This window comes from Acipenser ruthenus, chromosome 5 (genome assembly GCF_902713425.1).
Source record: "Acipenser ruthenus chromosome 5, fAciRut3.2 maternal haplotype, whole genome shotgun sequence".
NCBI classification, from domain to species: Eukaryota; Metazoa; Chordata; class Actinopteri; order Acipenseriformes; family Acipenseridae; genus Acipenser; species Acipenser ruthenus.
This window is the reverse complement of record NC_081193.1, coordinates 64,625,344-64,647,996: the sequence shown is the minus strand read 5'-3', so window position 1 is coordinate 64,647,996 and position 22,653 is coordinate 64,625,344. Positions and strand designations below refer to the sequence as shown.

At 37.0% G+C, this 22,653-nt stretch overlaps 1 protein-coding gene across 2 annotated transcripts in view; it reads right to left on the bottom strand.

Moving 5' to 3' along the window:
* The window catches only part of LOC117402856 (interferon gamma receptor 1-like), a 32,518-nt gene extending 10,502 nt beyond the window's left edge, over positions 1-22,016 (bottom strand). Inside the window, exons 1-6 of one of the 2 annotated variants that reach the window (XM_059024378.1) lie at positions 21,972-22,016; positions 21,205-21,310; positions 4,361-4,481; positions 3,913-4,073; positions 3,211-3,380; positions 2,053-2,218 (exon numbers count right to left, since the gene is read on the bottom strand). In XM_059024378.1, the coding sequence (XP_058880361.1) occupies positions 2,053-2,218; positions 3,211-3,380; positions 3,913-4,073; positions 4,361-4,481; positions 21,205-21,277 (691 nt within the window). In that variant the 5' untranslated portion in view covers positions 21,278-21,310; positions 21,972-22,016. Of the gene's footprint in view, positions 1-2,052; positions 2,219-3,210; positions 3,381-3,912; positions 4,074-4,360; positions 4,482-21,204; positions 21,684-21,971 lie in introns of those variants that run through there. The other variant, XM_034004436.3, reaches the window with a different exon arrangement.
* Between the last annotated feature and the right edge of the window lie 637 nt (positions 22,017-22,653).

Genomic DNA, 22,653 nt, shown 5'->3' with positions numbered 1-22,653 from the left:
TCCTGGCCTCTGTAAAAATTCAGCAGGCTTTCGGAAAATAGAAAATGCCTGCATCTAACTCACCCGCTTTACGGAGGTGGTAGCAAGCAAGAAAGCCGCTTTAAATTATACAAATTTCAACTCAGCTAAACACAGGGGCTCAATGGAGGCTTCATGAGTGCATTAACCCTTTGCAGTCCATTTATTAAGTGCGTGTCAGGCGCGTCAGGTCCAATTTATTTTCACACGCGCAGTTAATTTTAGACGCGCTGTTTAAAATGTATTTTTTTCCACAGTCAAACAGGTTTAAATGGCCCTGCATATCAACAAAGCACTCACTAGGCTTCTCCAGCCCCGCCACACCCTTTCTTTCGCTATCGCTTTCATCTATGTAAGAAATAAATAATAATAAAAATAATAGTCGTACATACCGATCAATCATCTCCGGATCACTCGTTTTATCACCAAACTCCTCAATATTGCTATCAAAGTCATTATTTTATTACTATAACATCTGAAAAAAGCTCTGCAAATGTCCATGATAGTCTCTGTGTGCTAACGCACTCAGCCAGCTTGTTTACTATGACCGCCCCGTTATCTGATACCAGGGCCATATATGACTATTCATGTGATACACCTTTTTTTTTTTTTTTTCCGACTTGTTTCGGCTCCTGTCGCTCCCACTCGGCAATTGAATGGTTTTCTCGGCTTTTTCCGGAGAAAAAACGACTAGAAACCCATTTTTTGCGTTGCTATAATGATGTCGGACCCAGTCCGACAAAGGACATGAGAGGAATAATTGCAATGTCGGACCCAGTCCGACAATGGACCGCAAAGGGTTAAGCACCATGTTTAGCCTCCAGCAAGGATGTATGTCCTTCATAGATGGCCGAAGCCACCGAGCAAGCCCCTTTCAAAAATTGCCCTGCCAGGAAGTGAGACCGAGTCAGTCTTGACATGACATGAAATAACTGCCAGATAGACCTTTAATGTAGAGGGGGGTTTCCCCTCATCAAAAAGGTCCTGCAAAAATTGCAGTATAACTGCAGTGGGACAGGTCGTGGAGTCCAACCAACGAGGCAGACACCACGTCTGAAAAACCCTCCACTTGTACCCGTACTGGGAATGCGTATTCTGCAGGGTGTCAATGACCCTATTAGAAAGTCCCAGACGGCTCAAATGCAGCCATTCAGGGGCCATAAGGTCCCCCCGTGTCTGACTGAGCAGGTCACAGCATTTGGGCTACGTTGGTACGGTGGATGGTTCGGTGACTTTAGCACCAGGTGGGTATGGGTACGGTACCACGTCAGAAGCAGGTCTGTACCGGGACGGTACCGGGTCAGAACCTGGTTGGCACTGGGACAGTACCGGGTCAGTTTGGTGACTTTACCACCGGGTAGGTACAGGTATGGTCCGGGACGGCACCGCGACGTTGCCAGGCACCGTTCAGTACCAGTATCAGTATCAGTTTGGTGAATTTAAGACTGGGTCGGTACAGGTACCGTACCAGGTCGTTTCGGTACCGGTTCGGTGACTTTAGCACCGGTCAGTACGGGTCGGTACCAGGTGTGGTCTGGGACAGCACAAGCAACAGGCTGTAGTGCACAAAATACGTGCAATTATTTTAATATCATATATAATTTATGTAAAAACACAATAAATGTGAAATATATAGCAGATAGAAGTAACACGTACTTATCTGAACAAGGCTCTCCAATCAGGTCAGGTCAGTCTTGAAAGGAAAAATGGCGTCGAGATCTGTGAGCGCAGTCCTCTTTTACCCTCGGGGGTGGGACATGACTGCGCCAGAGGCTCGCTGAACAGCTTTGGTATATCTTATTCAGGTTTCGGGTCTTTAAGAGGTAAATACCCATACGGTAATGGTTACATTTTGTACTTGAAAGGGAACTTGCTTACCTGCTGAGAGACGCACGTTGCTGTTACCAAGTTAATGTAAAGCAATAAAAGTATTACTTACGTTTAATGCACACTCATTTGTGCAGTTATTTGCAAACTGCATCATCACAAAGAATAGATATTAGAAACATCATTGTGTATATTTTTAGAACATACCTAGAAAGTTTTGTTTGGGATGGTTTTCTGTGCAGATTTCATCTCTGCTGATTACTTGTATTCCAGACATCCTGCCACTAAATGATAGGCAATAATCTTCATCATTTGGCACCTTAAAATCCCTTTCACATTCTTTCGTCTCACAGGTAAAACGTATTGTGGATGACTGCAAAAGGTAATAAATGAATTTCAAGTCAATCAAAACTATAATAACAAATGATTATTACATTATTTGAAAAGGTAGACGGTTTAATGTATCTCTTTAATATGGGTTAGCTTTACAGTGCTTTTGCTCCTGTCTACTATACAGGTGGAATATAATGTTTTAGAATGAGAAATAAACATAAAGGGCAGTTTCTCAGATGCATGTGTGTGCTTGCAGGAGAGAGACAGGTGATCCACCTATGACGACCCCTTACGCCCCCACCAGCAGTAGAATTGTATTACTGTATTCTGACTGACAACACTTTTCATATCTTCTTAATGTTTTACCCCAAATCAGCTGTTAAATGCATTTCTCCACTTGCCAGCAGAGAAAATAAAACCGTAGCTCATCATAGTTTATTCTAATAAACTTACTGTTACACACTGCCAGCGCATGTTTAAAAATGCATTGTATACAACATTAATATAGCATTTTGATTTCAAGACCACATCACTGTAACATACTTTGCATAAAATATTTTCTAAACAAAGGAAGACAAAAATCAAGCACATCTTATCGATTTAATTTGCTAAACTTAAATAAATGATCAACAAAATAATTATATACAGTTCTGTACATATGAAATTTATCTATGTGGGAGGGCACACGTCTAGTAACTGGCTAAAACAGGCAAAAGTGGAGGGGAGGCATGCCTCTTGGCTATTTTTTTTAGACGGCTTTACTCAGCGTTCCTTGCAAGCCAGCTGAAGAAATGGAAGAACATGATTGCTAATAACGTGCTGATCATAACTACAGAGGGGACAGGAGCGCATGATTGATTGGAATATTTAGATTGGATGGCAACCACTGTAGGAGATCGTTGTGGACGATTGCTTAACCAGCTGGTGGGTGTGAAGATCCCAGACATACCATCTACTAGTCAGGGTCCAGACATTAACTAAAAAGTCACAGCACAACTTCAAGAAACCAAATGCATTTCCAGACTGGCTTACCTGATTCGGCTCATTTTTCTTCTTGTATTCAACCTCATACTCATAGTCAATGCTGGGTTCTCGTTTGAGGGAGTGGTTCTTTTTTTTGTACAAAAAGAAAGGATGTTTAAACAGTATCTTGAGTGTTCTTCCTGTAGCCGTCAGATTTACTTTGGGAAAATCTAACACGCCTGAAATACCAAATTGGTCATTATTAGTATAAAACAAGCATTTAGCAAAGTAGCACTGAGTATCAGTGGTGTAGATACATACAGTTTTTACTGTAGGAAACCAATCAGCAAACTTGAATCATAAAATGCATAAAGTGTACTAAATTAGAAGACAATATCAAAATGCACTTAGCTTCTCATCTAGAGAACAAAAAGACACTTATGAAAGTTAATTAAAATATGGTAGATAATTAAAATTGGAGGTGAAGGTCATTTAGGAGGTGGAAAGATAAAGAGGCCTGTATCTGAAATAGTGCAGTACCAATAATGTATTATACTATATCAGCAACCCCCACAAAGAAAATACAGTATATTGATGCTTGAATTGTTTTTTTTATTGTAGTTCTATATATGAAGTGTGTGGTTACTGTAAGAAACTTGCCACCAGAGCACTACCTCAAACCAAAAACCTTTTATTTGTGCACAATGCATTATGTTCTGTTTTAAAAACAGCTGAAGGTAAGAAATGACATTAAAATTAACTTTAACTTACACGTATCCTTTAAAAAAAACTTTGGGAGCTTAAGGGTGCTATTCTCCAATCCGGCAACCGCTTTTATGGTCAAAAAATAATGTTCTTCAGTATCATTGATGAAGGAGGAGACATTGCAATAATGATGTGGGGTATTCTCAACAATACTTTCAACGCCTGAGCTGTAAAATAGGATTTCAGAGATTTCAGAGTACTGTAAATGGGATGCTGTCTAGTTTATTCATCACAGTTTTATACTCTACTGAAGGAAAAAAAACAGAACTCCTTTTGAATTCATGTAGTAAAACAGAGCAGGAACATACCACTGCATTAAAAATTGCTTTACAAATGATAGAACCATCACATTCAACCTTATAGCAAGAGCTATAGCAACAGGATCAGATTAACAGTTATAGAAGTAGAAGTGGTATAAAGGTAAAGGTAAAGAGTGATGTTTGAATCCACTTACATATACCCTTTCACCGCCACAGTGAATGTTGGTTTTAGAGAGGTGTCGCTGTAGTTCCAATAAAGAAAAGTCTCAAAATTCTGACATGACAGTGACGGGTTGGTTGGTTGAGGAATAGAACCTACAAAAAAACCCCACAAACTTAATAAGCTCAATAACTAGATTTAGTTTTAAAACTAACAAGGAACACAGATGCGCAAACAAATGGCAAACATACACACATCTCACTAAACGTGTACAGGAATTGACATATTACACAGAGAAGCGCGTCCCAGAATAGTAAGAAACCAAAAAAAAAAGTATTTACTTGGATGTCCATTTTTCCCTATTAATCAGAAAAAAAGGCCTTAACTGACTTGTTTATAAGCAATAAACTGTTTGACCACAGTTCCCCTCTCATTTAAGTTCATTTACTATACATAGCCTGGAACAGCAGTCACATATATACTCACAGCTGAAATACAAAATTAGAGCAATCTGCATTATGAAAAAGTTACTCACATCAACTACATTTACTGTATGCATGTTTAGAAACTGTAATGTGACAATTGGATTAATGATACTGCATGAGTAAAACTGTAAGTGTACGTAGGAGTGCTTCCACTATATTGGTGATATGTAGCCCCAGAGAGGCTAAGCAACTTGAATATTGTAATGGAGTATATGTTCTGGACACTGACATGGAGGCTTTAGGACCATGGGGTTGAGGAACATATACTCCATCTTAGGTGAGGATGGTTATGTAGGGAGGCCATATTGGTGAGGGCCTCCTAACAGTTAACTAAATTGGTTAATTACATACTTGATTGTACTGTTGCAAATTATGGGGTAATTAACAACACCTGTAAGTGTGGGTGGGCCTTTAAAAACATGAGGGTTTGTCTTAGTTGAAGGTGTGTGGGAGAATTTATGGAGACTAGAGTGGAGAACAAATAAAGAAAGGTATTTCAGAGAAAGAGATTTATTTTTGATCAGGGCCAGCCTGTCCCCACTTAAATAAAGAAACATGGTTTGGGCAGGGCCTGAAAAGGGCTAGGTTTTGTTTTGTCATTAAATAAATAACACTACAGCACTTTTCTGCATCCTGTTGTTGGACCTTTTTTTTATTTCATACAAACACAAGAGTTTTAGGAAGTCAGCCACCAGGATTGATAAAGTACCAGGTTTCATCACAATATCAATATATGGACATATGGATATATGCTTGTGAGCAGTAAATACACTGCCTGGCCATTGGGTTGGGCCACTGTTTTACCATGACCACAGCCAGATTATGTGGTATAGAACTCATCAAGTAATAGTGAATAGTGGGATTTCAATACTGAAGATATCATCCCCCGCCACAGGTGTAAAGAGAAAATTAGAGCTAAATCACCATGACCTACATTCACTGCAGTATGCACACATACTGACAGGGGACAGGCGCCTCCATATACCCCCAGATCATGATACTATCAATAAAGGGATGCCTTGAGCAGATTTCAGCACAACTGGATGAGTAGTTCTCCAGATATACGTAAAACTGACATGCACGTATGGCCAGTATCCCCATTGCAAGGGTTATGAACACTGGTCTTGGCTGGTGCAACAGGGAAGGACCTTATAAAATACTGGTGAACCAGGGATAATCACGGAGTACATAAACTGGGGTAAGTGGATTATTCACACCTGTTACTGCAGTAAGGTGATAAAAAGTAAGAAAATGAGTCACATTTTTAGATACGTTATTTCAGTCTTTTATGAATTCCTGTTTTTCAAATGGCAGAAATTCGATTTTATTGTTATAAAATGCTTATGAGACCTTCAAACTTGTCATTAAGGCAAAAGTGTGTGTGTGTGTGTGTGTGTGTGTGTGTGCGTGCGGGGCGGGGGGGTGGGGGGGGGGTGGATGCTGACTTAGGCAGGGGTGAAATTACAGGCATTATTTTAACATCAGGTAGATAGATTAGTCTTACAATTCAAAGGTAGCGCCCAGCCCACTGTCACGATAAAGAAACACGCTGTTAACACTTTTAATGACTGGTGAAATACAATTCAAAGTTGCTAAAGTATGTCCACCATTTTGTCATTTCAAATATTGTCACAAAACAATCATTAAACTTTAAAGCTACAGTGTGCAGTGCAAAAGCACGTCATGAAAAACCACATCTGTAAGTGAAAAATGCTAGAATAAAAGTCAATACATTTAAAAAATATGCAAACACTTGAAATTTTCAGTCCACTAAAATAAATGGCTTTATATAATCTCTGTAAGTAATAAATTGGAGTGTCCAGTGTGAAAACACAACACAAAATAATAATTTAACGTAGCATCCAAAATACCACTAAATGTTCTATACAAAAAAATGAGTTACAAGCTCTTACAGTGTCTAAAAAATAAATAAAAAATAACCCCAAATATGGATTGTAGCATAAAAGGAAAGCATCAATCAGACTGGGGAGTCTGTATCATCTGATCCGAAACAGCCGAACTCCACGTCTTCGTCATCTGATCTATCATGGTTATTAAAAAACGAAAATTAATCGTGAAAATGTTCTTTTCAGCTAAAAGTTGGCGTGGGAGGGGAAATCGTTCAAACTGGGGCGTTGACTCGGCAGAATATTGAAAATCCTTAAATGTTATTATTTTATGCTGATTTTAATGTATGTAGACCGCAAGTAGTATCTTTTTAACTTTCTGAATATTTTCACAATTTTCTAGTGTTCTTTCCACATAAATTGAGACCTTGAATTTAAGAGCTATACATCACAAACAGTAATAGGGTACACATAATAGTATATTACTTAACTGTTGTTGGCTGTGGTCTTGTAGAGTATTTTTTTGGACCCCCTGTGTCTGCTGGTTTTCATTCCAACTGAGCTCTCAATTACTTAACTAGAACTGATAATTTGTTTAATTAGACCTTTTTAATTGTTTTCAACTCTTAAACATTTATACTTGCAATTAAAAACATCTAATTTAGCAAATTATCAATTCAATTAAGTCGAGTTAAGTACTTGAGAGCTCAGCTGGAATGAAAACCAGCAGACACAAGGGGTCCTCAGGACCGGTTTGGGAACCACTGCTCTAAGGCCCTGTCCACACTACATAACCGATCTCGAGAACCGTACTCGAAACCGCTCTAATTAATATAGTTCAAAGCGTCCACACTGAAGTACCGTTTCATGTTTAGTCAGGCTTAATGCGTCCATACACCATTAGAATAGTTCAGTTACAATTCCCAGCAGCGCAACGAACCGTGGAAATTAATACGATAGTATCCCACCATGCACTGTATTTTATTTTAAAATAATGTGTTATGCCTCATATTAACAGAGGTCCATATTGCTAAAAAGAAATATAACAAGTATTGTGGAAAAAGTAAATCCGAACACACACACACACACACACACACACAAGTAGGGCTCAAGTTTTCAGGTTTTATTTTTAATCAGGTGAAGTCCCTTTAAACAAATTGAGTTGATTCTGTTTTATAATTAAACTCAGAAAAAGCTGTTAATTACAAAACAATCTTTGTTTTTACCTTCATATCTTGCCTGAGCCTAATTCTGGTCCTCTTAATTTTATTTCAAACAGAGCTGACAAATTACGTGATTTGTTCATCCCCGATCCTACTTTTAACTCGCATTTCATTTTTGCAGTCGCCTAATTTAACGTTGTGTTTTTGTTATTTTCCCCACTAGTTTAACAGAGATGTCCTGAAGCATAAAAATGATTACCTAGTGCGGAGTGTACACTGATAGCAAGTCCTTCAGGCGTCTGCTCTGTGTATTTCACCAAACATACCACAAAGCATTTTGGGATATTGGAGTATACACAAAAAAATGTAGTTTGGTATTACAGCGTCCACACTTCTGATAAACTGCACTACCTGATGCGATCTAATTAGAACCGGACTCGAGACTACCTCCTGAGGTGGTCTCGAGTACGGTATTAAATGCTGTGTAGTGTGGACGCAAACCGTATTTAGCACTTTTAAGCCGGTTTAAATGCAACTAATACGGTTTAAAGGCATAGTGTGGACAGGGCCTAAATCACTGCAGGAAGAGGGATAAAAAAAAAAAACAACAACATAACAAGTGCTCTGGCTTTTCTGTGCCGTACCACATCATGGACCGGTATTGCTGTGTTTCCTGTTTGACAATGTGGGCAATAATCCTTACACTATCAGTGCACTACAGCGGCCACTTTGAAAAGAGCTTTGAAACAGACTTTAAAGTTATAAGTGTAAAAAGTTGTCAGGATGTTAACAATGAAAAGACAAATTACATGTACGCTATTTAAATGATTTTAATATGTGTGGACGTGTAACGCTATATTTTTCGGAACTCCGCTACTTATTCTGTAAGGTAAAAGTAAGAGCTCTGTTTCTATGCCTTATTCTCAGGTTATTCACTTGCACTTCCTGTGTCATTTCACCTCAGCAGTGTCTTCTGGGTCAAAGCATGTTACTGGCTAAAAGCATGTCAGTCAGTTGGGGAAGCTGCTTGTTGGCTAAAGAAGCCATTGACGAGAGAGATTTCTTGAACCAATTGTACTACAGTGCCTTGCGAAAGTATTCGGCCCCCTTGAACTTTGCAACCTTTTGCCACATTTCAGGCTTCAAACATAAAGATATGAAACTGTAATTTTTTGTGAAGAATCAACAACAAGTGGGACACAATCATGAAGTGGAACGAAATTTATTGGATATTTCAAACTTTTTTAACAAATAAAAAACTGAAAAATTGGGCGTGCAAAATTATTCAGCCCCCTTAAGTTAATACTTTGTAGCGCCACCTTTTGCTGCGATTACAGCTGTAAGTCGCTTGGGGTATGTCTCTATCAGTTTTGCACATCGAGAGACTGAAATTTTTGCCCATTCCTCCTTGCAAAATAGCTCGAGCTCAGTGAGGTTGGATGGAGAGCATTTGTGAACAGCAGTTTTCAGTTCTTTCCACAGATTCTCGATTGGATTCAGGTCTGGACTTTGACTTGGCCATTCTAACACCTGGATATGTTTATTTGTGAACCATTCCATTGTAGATTTTGCTTTATGTTTTGGATCATTGTCTTGTTGGAAGACAAATCTCCGTCCCAGTCTCAGGTCTTTTGCAGACTCCATCAGGTTTTCTTCCAGAATGGTCCTGTATTTGGCTCCATCCATCTTCCCATCAATTTTAACCATCTTCCCTGTCCCTGCTGAAGAAAAGCAGGCCCAAACCATGATGCTGCCACCACCATGTTTGACAGTGGGGATGGTGTGTTCAGGGTGATGAGCTGTGTTGCTTTTACGCCAAACATAACGTTTTGCATTGTTGCCAAAAAGTTCGATTTTGGTTTCATCTGACCAGAGCACCTTCTTCCACATGTTTGGTGTGTCTCCCAGGTGGCTTGTGGCAAACTGTAAACGACACTTTTTATGGATATCTTTAAGAAATGGCTTTCTTCTTGCCACTCTTCCATAAAGGCCAGATTTGTGCAGTATACGACTGATTGTTGTCCTATGGACAGAGTCTCCCACCTCAGCTGTAGATCTCTGCAGTTCATCCAGAGTGATCATGGGCCTCTTGGCTGCATCTCTGATCAGTCTTCTCCTTGTATGAGCTGAAAGTTTAGAGGGATGGCCAGGTCTTGGTAGATTTGCAGTGGTCTGATACTCCTTCCATTTCAATATTATCGCTTGCACAGTGCTCCTTGGGATGTTTAAAGCTTGGGAAATCTTTTTGTATCCAAATCCGGCTTTAAACTTCTCCACAACAGTATCTCGGACCTGCCTGGTGTGTTCCTTGTTCTTCATGATGCTCTCTGCGCTTTAAACGGACCTCTGAGACTATCACAGTGCAGGTGCATTTATACGGAGACTTGATTACACACAGGTGGATTCTATTTATCATCATTAGTCATTTAGGTCAACATTGGATCATTCAGAGATCCTCACTGAACTTCTGGAGAGAGTTTGCTGCACTGAAAGTAAAGGGGCTGAATAATTTTGCACGCCCAATTTTTCAGTTTTTTATTTGTTAAAAAAGTTTGAAATATCCAATAAATTTTGTTCCACTTCATGATTGTATCCCACTTCTTGTTGATTCTTCACAAAAAATTACAGTTTCATATCTTTATGTTTGAAGCCTGAAATGTGGCAAAAGGTTGCAAAGTTCAAGGGGGCCGAATACTTTCGCAAGGCACTGTATATCATACTGGATATCATATTTAACAAAAACTATTAAATTATAAAAATACAAGTTTACTATACATGTGTTTCTTTCAAACTGGACATTTGAGACACAACCTGTAAGACTAAAGGAATTTGTTTGTTAGCTACGTCCATTTTAAGTGTGTGTCTTTTATAATATTATTATTATTATTATTTATTTCTTAGCAGACGCCCTTATCCAGGGCGACTTACAATTGTTACAAGATATCACATTATTTTTACATACAATTACCCATTTATACAGTTGGGTTTTTACTGAAGCAATCTAGGTAAAGTACCTTGCTCAAGGGTACAACAGCAGTGTCCCCCACTGGGGATTGAACCCACGACCCTCCGGTCAAGAGTCCAGAGCCCTAACCACTACTCCACACTGCTGCCCTAATAATAGAAAATGTGATGGAAATCCATACCGGTATGAGGAAAGATTTACTGAAATTACTGTTTTAGCTCTATGTACTTTGAGCAAATTACAAACAACTTTAACAAATCACAAACATCTTTTAAGTAGTCACCCACAAATGCCTAGAATGTATTGTGTTTCTAAATAGTCCTAATAAAATTAGACTTCAAATGTGGTACTAACTGGATAATACATTAGAAAGAATTCTGTTCTGAAAAATGCCTTTGTTACATACCATATTTTGCACTTTGTGTATCTATAATAGGATGGGTAGAGTTTGGTTAAAGTGAAGAAATCAGAAATTGTGGTAGACATCCTTCTATGGTTTTGTTTTTTTCATCTGGGACTATCCTAATAGTCATAAGAGCATAAGCCCATTTTTTCAAGTAGTTTTGAAATTGCTAAGGCAGCAGTGTGTTTGTGGTATGTTTCTGGAAATTTAAATGAGAAGAACCGTAGCAAATACTGGAAAGTAACATTCAAAACTGTATTCTTAGATTAGTCCAGTAGATAAATGCATAAACAAGTCTTCCTTTTCAGTGTCTATAAAATCATGACATCATTTCTAATTATACAGTACAATTGTTGATGTTACAAAATCTCAGAATAAAAGCCTACTTGTTAGTATGTATGTAGTTTGCTATTTTAGTGCAACTAGCTCTTACTGCTGCACCACACAAGGGGATGCATATCAGTTGCTGTGCTGGTTTGCCTTTTTGGAACCCAGGTCAGGTGTCTTATTTAAAACTCACATCCTTCCTCTTGAACTGTGATTATTAGAACACTGTATATCGATTGCTTAATAACAGATGCATCAGCTGCATGTTGGTGGGTTTAAGTGTTACTTTACTCACTGTATTTGTTGGGGCTGCATTTACTCTCAGGAACACAGGAAGCACCATTCTAGTGTTAGCACATTATGCAAACCGCAAATGTCATCGCTCACCATTACGAAATTGTGGTGACATGCGAACACCAGAAAGGAAATGGTTTCAATCCAACTTGAAGGAGAACTTCACTATTCACACAAGCTAAAACAAGATTACTGTAAAGTAAGTATATTAAAAAAAAAAGTATTTCTTCGAATTTAAGATGCAGCCCAAATGTTCCACCCTCAATTTGAGGAAAAAATAAAATATCAAATAAAGATGTATTTTCAAAGATACAACCTCAATTACGCAAGAAAACAACATATGGAGGCAGCTTGCGGCCATCTGCTATCACACAGAGCGTTACAGTTATGCGCTGCTTCTCATTTCCAGTCGTGATTACTCACACCTGTTTTTCTCCCTTTTTGTGAACTGTGGTATTGCTCGGAAGGTTCAAAAATACAGGGGTCTGATCAGAACCTAGAACCTCCTGGTACGAAGCCCTTTTCTTTAACCACTGGACCACAATTTTGTTCCTGTGCTTTGTTTATTTGTTTAATAATAAAAGTGTGTGACAGCGCTAAACTGCAGTTTCCGTGTCTGCGTCTGATAATTCAAGGGCATAGGCCAGCCTTGACTGGGGCCTATACCACGTGGGTTACCAAATTTCATTTTCTGCTCGTGTTAATACAGCACCTCTGGCCTTCCAGACATTTGTATTCGATCAGATTGTTATCGATCTTCTTGCACTTCAGTTTAAAACAAGTGATATGTCAGCTTTTATTATTATAATTATTATTATTATTATTATTATTATTATTATTATTATTTTACAGACAGACATCATAGAGCACTCAAATGCTGACACATGTTCTTAAAGGAAGAGGCAGCATTTTTGGGGTTACAGGCGACAATGGCACATAACCACACATTTTCTTTTTCGCTTTTGCTACCATTTCAGTTGCAGTCTTGGAGCCCTGGCTTTTTATCACTCTATTATATTATAATTAGTCAAAATAAAAAGAGCTTTCAGTTTTAAAATCTTCTATGTTGGGAGATTGAGTGCAGGCCTGACACAACAAAGCATGGGTGAGAAAAACACTATCAACTTGATTAGTGGTTGTCAACAAACATTTATAAACATACATTTAAAACACGTTCTTGAAGCCAAGTGATTGATTGGTTATCTGAAACAAAGGGGGATCAAATCAACACTTTTGAGCATTACTGTATATAAACAAATCTTAAGCAGGTTGACAGGCATTTTAATTGATATTGGATTGTCTTTCTGACTCAAGTATAAAGATCAGTGTAAGCATTTTGAATTTGTGGTTTTGATTTCACACATTTGGAACCAGCAGCAAATTATTTTCACACTTGCTTTCAAATGTGTGACTTTAAACTTTCCAAACCGCAGTCACTTTCAAATATTGGTAAAGAATGTGTATAGAATGAATATATTGTTATATAGTGATTCTCTAAATATATGCAAATCTCTAAAGCTGGACATACGGACAACAGACACCTCTGTCTGTGGGGGAAAATTAAGCCACCTTTTTATTTTATGGCACCTTTTTATACACTATGGAACCTTTAGAAAAAAACTGTCCTTAAAAGATTTTATGAAAGCTTTTATGAATACCGGTGGGTAAGCCCAAAACACACACACACACATCTCAATTTCTACCTCTGAATACATCTAATTTATTTACATTTTAATTTACTTTATTTATAAAGCACCTTTCATACCACAGTATCTCAAAGCGCTTTTCATGTTGGTTGAAATAGAAAGAAGTACGCAATATCAAGAAGTAGTAAAAATGACAAAGTAACAATAAATAATACTAAAACAACAATATCAATAAATATATTCAATAAACAAATCAACATTAAACAATTGAAGAAAACAGGAAATTAATAAGAATGATAAAATACAAAGTTCGCAGAGGGTTATATGGGGCAGAATCAATCTTAGGTAATCTAGTGCCAAGCCATTTAGTGCTTTATGCCAATAGTAAGGCTTTAAAATTGTAAGATTGTAAATAAATACTTGTAGTAATATTTGAATATTTGTCCCAGCATAGGCCTACTTTTTAGGCCATTAACAATGAGTAAAGTTTAAAACACTTTTTCCATCTGCTATTGACCTATATTCTCATTAATAATACAAAAAAAACCATAATATACAGAATGGAAAGTACTGAACTTAACAACAGGACACTTCAACCAACATTGTTTCAACACTCCCCCCCCACCCCCTCCTCCCTCCTCCTCTCCACTTTCCTTCAGATTCAGAACAAGCAGAAATCATTCAAAAACACTGTACACAGGATTACAAAGTATTGTTTGTATTGAGACTGAGATCAGACCACTAGTTCGCTATTGCAGACACAGAACACACCCCTGCTTTAAAGACTTTAGCCAGCTTCCCAGTATCGTATGTAGTTTTACGATAACTTGAGTAACAAGATGACGCTTAACCAACACACATTCCACAAGCACACTCCCCTTCCTTACAGTAAACTGACAGTGAAACATAAGTCCTGTACCCGGAGTTAAATATGAACTTTGAACTATATTAAAATACATTACCAGTATGTTCCTAATGTAAAATACATTACCAGTATGTTCCTAATGTACCATGTACTGTACAGATTAGTGAACAAACTTTGGTGAATCTACAGCTTCATGGTGTTCTGTGTTTTATCTTATTTATTATGACACTGTATGGCAGTCGGCTTACTCTCTTTGGCCACAATCCAACAAGATTACCATATTTGTATATATGTACTGTGAGAAAATAGACATTATTTTCTGATAACTGTTAGTTTCTCCAAACCCAAAAAGAACAATTAAGATGTAGATATAAGCACTCTAAAAATAATCATGAGCTTGCTTTCTTCTTTTTTTTAAACAGTACAGTATTAATTTTTTATTCCATCTCGAAAAAAGTGGAGCAAACTTTGCACTCAAATGTCAAATGCTTAGAAAAATGCCAAATGCTTAGAAACTAGCCCACAGTATGAAAATGCCAGACAGAACGCTTAAAACAAATGTTCTTTCAAAAGACAGATAAGGAGCTCCCAGAAACACCCACATTAGTAATTGAAAAAAATAAGACACATTTTTTTTTAAATAAATGCCTGTGATAAATGTATACTACTGTAAGCCTTTAATATGAATATGCTCGGAACGTTTTTTCTTTTAAAATTCAGAAGAATATTTGGATATTCTTTCACTTGTAATGCTAACTGAAAATACGATTGTGAACAAAAATAAAGCCATTGGTTGTACTGAAAGCTTAATCTTGATTCTTGGGTCTTCTAAAGTCTGAGATCAGACCACTAGTTCGCGATTGCAGACACAGAACACACATCTGCCTTAAAGACTTCAGCCAGCTTCCCAGTATTGTATGTAGTTTTACGATAACTTGAGTAACAAGATGACGCTTAACCAACATACATTCCACAAGCACACTCCCCTTCCTTACAGTAAACTGACAGTGAAACATAAGTCCTGTACCCTGGAGTTAAATATGAACTTTGAACTATATTAAAATACATTACCAGTATGTTCCTAATGTACCGTGTACTGTACAGATTAGTGAACAAACTTTGGTGAATCTACAGCTTCATGGTGCTCTATGTTTTATCTTATTTATTATGACACTGTATGGCAGTCGGCTTACTCTCTTTGGCCACAGTACTCCATTCCAACAAGATTATCATAAAATAAAATCTGAGAATAAAAGGAGATGTCTGCCCTTCTGTCTTTATGTACAGATACAGATGCACTTGTAATGATTTTGCATCTCACCCCATTGAATTGAATGAAAAAGCAAGGACTGGACATGAACCACAATGAAGAATGTTTTGCCATTTAACTAAAGAGCAACCTAGGAGATTCTTTCCACCTTGCACATGTAAAAATGTATATTGCATGTGGTTAGGTTGTTTAAATAATTTGAATATACGATTTGTGTTTTAAAACAGGGATTTACATTTTTTTTGATCCCCTCGAACAGGCAGGCAGGACAGCCATGTCAGAACTGGCTGGACTGACTAGTCTCACCTGATTGGAAGGGTATTATTATTATTTAAAAACATATGCGACTGTGGTTAAGTCAAATAGCTTCACTAATTTGACATGATAAAACTTGTCTCTGACCTTCTATACCATAAGTTATGATAACTAAAATATATTAGTAAAGGAACCAGCAAAGTTGACCTCATTATACAGTTTGCTAAAATTCTGTACAGCCTAGGTAGGGGATTTATGTTACTATTCTTGTTTATTTTATTTTATTTTTATATAGGTATACATTATATTCTTGGCATTCGTGGTGACTTTTGACTAATAAGCAACATTTCTTCAAATACTTGTCCCAGCACTATAATAAAGTATTATTATTATTATTATTATTATTATTATTATTATTATTATTATTTATTTCTTAGCAGGCACCCTTATCCAGGACAACTTACAATTGTTACAAGATATCACATTATTTTTACATACAATTACATTATTTTTTTACACATTATTTTTTACATACAAACTGCACAGAATGATTGCTTGAGTGCTGATCAAGTGAATAAGGAACACTGAGATTATAACACCTTAGCACACAAAATCACACAAGGAAACTATATGGTTATTTGAAGATAAAGGGTTTTCACCTTGGTAGCAATGATATTCTTGTAAATAGGTTTTATTTAAATGTATTCGTTTCCTGGTTCAAATGTACAATAATCGTCACAAGAGCGATAAAATAAAGAGCGATGAAATAATTGTTAATACTTAATAAAGAGCAACTGAAGATCATTTGATGTTAGTTTTGTCCTATTCTAACACACAAATCTCAGCTTAGTGTTCTGTTGCTTTTCCAATACAGCCAGGTTGCCTTGCTAAGTTTCAAGTATAATGTGAATGAAAAGAGATGAAGACAAGCATCAAACTATTGTGTATGAAGGGCATATGGCCAACTGCCATTTGACATAATTCAAGTTTCTCACAAATTTAGACACATTTTTCAAACCAACTGTGGGTGAATTGTAGTGCTGGGACAAACATGTTTAATAAACACAGGCACTGTTTAAGCGAGGCATTTCAGAATGACATGCTTACTTTTTTTGTACCGTGAGATTCTGATTCGCCCTAAAGTAGCACAGATGGCTTTCCACAGAGATCACTATGCGTGTGTGTGCATAATCTGGTTTGTTTACTTTTTGCTGTCTAAAACTTTTAAATAGAGGCTGAGAGCTGCTGTGTTGATCCTGTGTTATTATTTATTAGATTAATATATTATATATATTAATTTCACATAACACACAAAGCACTTTTTCATTTGCCATTTTTTAAACTGTCGCGGTAAATTAGTGCAAGGTATTTTTGTCTATTCTAGCAAATACAAACATTTGACTTTTTTATCCGAATACATGTCAAAAAATATTTGTTCGAACATTCAGATATTTGTCCCAAAACTAGCAAATTGATGCTTTTTAAAAAAGTTTCCAACACTAAATATGATGGATTGCTCATGTCTTTCTCAGAAGGAGATTGTACAGCTATGGCCAAAAGTTTTGCATCACACAGAATTTTTTAATTGAGACATAATTTAAAAATAAATAAATAAAATATTTGAACATAATTTAGATATTTTATTTAACATTAAGTAATCAAAGAAACTACAAATTGATATCACAAAAGTCTAACAGAAGCCATAATAGCATAGTATTTCACATTTTTGTCAGTTTCGTTAAGTATATGGAAAACAAAGTGGTATGTAATTCAATATGTTAACGTAATTATTCAGCAGGTTTCATTCGACTTTATGAAGCAAAATTAGTTAATTCTATGGGGTGATGCAAAACTTCTGGCCACAGCCGTATACATACGCCATTCATCATCACTATGGCATATCCAATGACACACAGTGCTGTACAGCAGGATTGCTGTAACTACAGCAGAGATATCAGCGGTTCACATGAAACAGCAAGTCAGAGCCATATTTATATAAAATGATAGCAAACTAAGTGTAATTGCCCATCCCGTGACGAAAGCATCAGCTTCTGCTTTACTGTAGCATTGCACTGTGCCAGTAAGCACACAACCAATGACTAGGCAAAACATTTTTTTTTTTTTTTTTTTTTTTAAGTGTGATAGAATAACAGTAAAACCTATCAAATCCGGATTCACTTGGGACCCCACGATGTTACTGGATGTGACAGTGGCTATATTTTCATTTTATTTCATAAATCTATGTGCTTTAAACAAACAAATTTACTAGTCACATATGTTTTATTAATAGAGACCATTATCTGTACTGAGTGTCATAACAAAATAATTATCGTTGACCTGGAAGGGACGTCAAGAAGTTGTCACAGCTTAGCTTTCAACTGTTAACAAGCAAGTTAATTAAATTTCTGTAGCTGGTTCTGCTTCTTCAATTGTGAGTGTGGCAGGGCTGAGTCCTGCCAGTGTGAATACTGCATATGTGGTGGGGATTTATAAATAAAATGTGTTTTTGTTTGATTTATAAATGAAAATGTTTAATTTTGTCACACAAAGTATGTGCTAGATATGGCAGGACTGGGAGGTTAGCCCTCCCTCCCTGTCTAATGCAAGTTTAAATTGCCTGGAAAGCCAGAATTGTGTTCTTTCTTCGGTTCTGTTCTTTGTGTACTAGCGCGGAGACTCATGGCTGTGTGGATATCCAGGGAATGTGAACCAAGACCAAGGACCACCGTGTGTTAACCGGGATCCTGGTGTATAGCTGGGATTCATTTATGGGAATTTTAATCCCACCAAAATATAGTTTGTATAGGGAGAAGGTTCTGAGTGCGGGACCTCCCTTTTAATGAGAGCAGCGCACTGCCCGAGCTTGGCCACCTTTTGTTTTATAGCTGTTTTTTCTCACTATATTTCGGTTAGCATTTTTGTATTGTCATGTATATTGTGTTTGTGTATCCTTCTGCACTAGGGCTACCATTGCTGGTACCCTAGTGGCAGCCACCAACCACTGCAACTGCCTGTGCTTTAATAAAACCCTCTCTTGTTTCTCAGCAGAACACCCCTGTTACAGTGAGGAATAGTCATGCTTTCTCTAACTGTGCCATTACCTGGCTTTGCGCTTGTCTGGCCTGAACAGACTTCCTCCTTATGTGTAAAAACAATGTGATCATTTAATTCAGCAGTCCCACAGAGAGAGAAGGTGGAGTCATGGCTGTTTCCACATGAAAGACTCCTGGTTCTGACTGGTCCGTCACAAAGCGACTGAGCGAGTGGGGGAAGAAAAATAAAACCAATCCATTTCCAAATCCGCTTATTGAATCTTCCTATTTTTATCCATGGATTTTATTATTTTTCTCTAGTTTGCATTGCTCGCCACTCGTCCGCTGTGAACAGATTTTTAAATAGACTGCACAAACTGAAAAATGAATACAGGTACAGTATGTCACAAACCAAAATATGGGTTTGGCATGAATAACTTAAACATTTCAATGGCCTGCCAAAAACCCTGTCTAAAAAGAATGAAGCCTACATCCAGTGTGAAAACACTCAAACACAAATATGGCACAATTCTTATCACTTGCTACTGTAGAACTGGCAGTTCAAAAATCCATCTTCCAACTAATATTTGAATGGCAAGTCTCTTCAAGTCTACTGTATCTCAATTAGATGGGTCTCAGTTCAAGCTAATATTCCTCAGCTGCTAGCTTGATGTAAGCTTGATGTAAGCAAGGTAACGCTAAAAAAAAAAAAATTAAAAAGCTGTATGTGTCTATTGGTGTGCTGTAGAAATCAGATGCGTTTACAATTGTCTAAACACCACATGTTTCACAATTCTAGCAGGAGAATTTGAGTAAATTGTATGTGTTAATGTGGTTCAGATGTATGCAACTTTTAAATAAAGAAGCCTGATATCAAAATGGATACTGCATGTAGGAATATTTGCTCTTTTCTTCTGTACATATGGGTTGTTTAAGCAATTCATTACCTCATATCTTTAGACCTGATCTAAGCAGGTCTAAAGTATAGAACATGATATGCTGCTCAAAGTCTCATCTCTCTCAGTTTGTGAAATTGATGAAGTTAACAGTTAAGATCTTAATTCAAACACCCCAGGAGTGTGTAAATAACCTCTGCTACCATTTCTTGTGATCTCTGTTGAGTGCAAACAAAGTCATGATTCCTAAGCTTGGAAAATGTAATATCTATTCACCATGTGATACATTTATAAGTTATAGAATGATTGTAGGTATAGGCCAAAATGATACACTAAGAATAAGTGATGGTAAGTATTATAGTAACCATGTCATTCTGCAGGACATTTTAATAATGTTGCTTTCCTGGTTCAACCTTTTAAATAATGATATGTTCTAAGCTAAACATTTCAAACATATTCATTGTAATTTATTGAAGACTCAACTAAAATTACGTTAGTTGTATTATTCCAATCATAAAATTCACAATGATTAATGGTTTATATAAACTGGATTAATAAAAATATATTTTTTATTTTTTTATTTTTTTTTTTTTAATCAAAACTATTTATTATATTGCTCTATTAAACAGCTGGCATTTCAAAACGATTTTGCCATTTTAGACGATTTTTATTGGACTTTGAGCTATATTTAATAACGGCTGATTTAACATACAAACGTAAATGGGTAATTTTAGAGAATTGATTAATTACAGAAACTATAGCTTGGTTGTGAGAAACTGGAGCTGGAACCGTAATCGGTCAAGCTGAATTTGGCCAGTCTCAGCATAAGGGAAAAGACCAGTCTCCCAGGGAGAAGAATCCATACCACAATATCTGCACTACATAATCTAACCTCCTGTTCTATTCATGTACAATACTCAAACAAAGGCGTATAACAAACATTTTCTGGGGCATTTTATATACAGTACCTGCTGGGTGCCGAGTATATTTAGTAAGTAGAAAATATTTCTGCTCCTATTCCCGATTAGTGTGATCGTGCGAATATACTGCAGTCTGAACTGCACCCAAGCTGTTCTGAACATGGCATGTTTATTTCAGACGACAATGCGCAACCCATGGATACAGTCTGTATAAACAAATACTTCATTGAAAAAGAACCTGATGTTAACCTGTGAAACTGATTTAATTAAAATAATCGTAATACTACAGTTATTTAATTACAACGGTCTTTACTGTAAAAACAAATACAAAGAAAGCTGATGTTAATTTGTGATAATAATGTTATTAAAATAATCGTAACATTACAATTAATGAATTACACTGACGGGACGCTGAGATCATACAAAAAATAACCGGTAAATTACACGTTACAGCAGTACCGAGGCCACGTACATGCAACACTCTTAGTAGTTCTAGTTTTGTTTACTTACCCCCGGAAATACCTTGCCCCGGAGTTAAAGACAGTACCGCAAATACCCAAAACACAACTCCCTTCATTTTCATTTCTATTACACGCTGAATTCAGAAACTGCTTTTCTGTCGGGCAATGAAAAAAAACAGTTACCAACAACAAAGTCGAAAAACAAACGACCATGAAATAACGCCTGACAAAACAGTACGAGTGATCACTTCCTTTTACAGGACAAATGAACACCCTTGTGCTCTGCTTAGGCTGCTCAAATACGTAAGAGTGGGAGTTTTCCACAAAGAATAGCTTGGTGGCACGCCCTGGCCCTATGTCAGTTCTTTTAGTCCAGGTGCATCCCTCGAATACCCTGAATTCCTTAAATCCCCTGACAATAGGTCACCGCTGTTGCAGAGATGCACCAGCGTTCGCTTATGGGGCCTTTTCTCTGCAAGCCCTTGCAGGGTCTGTCTCTCATGCGAGCCATCCTGCAGCGACTGCAAGCAGCCTCTCTGTGCTGCCTGCCTCCTTGCTCTGTGCACGCAATAGCTGCAGGCTAATTTTTATTAAACTATTTGATGTTAAACTCTTAATACAACAGTTCATCCATCCACTAAAAAGAATTGTATAGCTTGCGCTCATTCTTTTGGATCAGGTAATCACACCCACTAGCTAACATGACTGAAAAATATGTTTGGGTAATCCATATCCTTGGATCAGATTACTTAAAGCAAGCCCACTTTCTAAATCTCAAAGCATGGTTTACATGACCAGATCTCTGATATTATTTACCATTGTTTACTAATCCACCTGACTCCACATGGTTTAGGCCAAGGTTGAGCCTTATTTATTGTAACACAGGAAGTTCATTTATAGTATTGTGAAAGAAAAATGGGCGTTACCCAAGTTGAAGGGAAGTCGGCAAAAACAAAATATTAAAAATAAGTGTAAATGTTGTTATGCAGGCAAGAGGTAAAGAATTGTGTTTTTTTTTAAAGCTCTGTTAATTAATCCTTTCAATAAAACTTTGTAAACCTTGAGAAATGTCAACAGCAATAAATATGTATGTAAAAAACTAAAACATTATTTGGCACCCTATTCATATAACATTTAAGGACTGGTTAAACAGTGCTAAAACATGAGAACAAACAAACAAATCATCTCTTTGGAAACTTGGTTGTAGTTGCCGTACAATGCACAGACTGGTATCATACACAAAGAATCCACGCTAGTTATTTATTGCTGTGCTTGGACCGTGGTACTACAGCATATCAACATTGGTCTGCTTTCATTGAGGGTCTGCTGGAGGTATACTCTTGAGGTTAATACATTTTTATTGCTGGTCAAGTCAACTGAACCAACTTTCTTGGTAAGTCAACTGTTCTGGTGGAAGACACTGAGAAAGACTTGTAGTTTCTTTTAGTATTACAATACTGTATATACTGCAATTTAGTGTTTTATTTATTTAGTTATT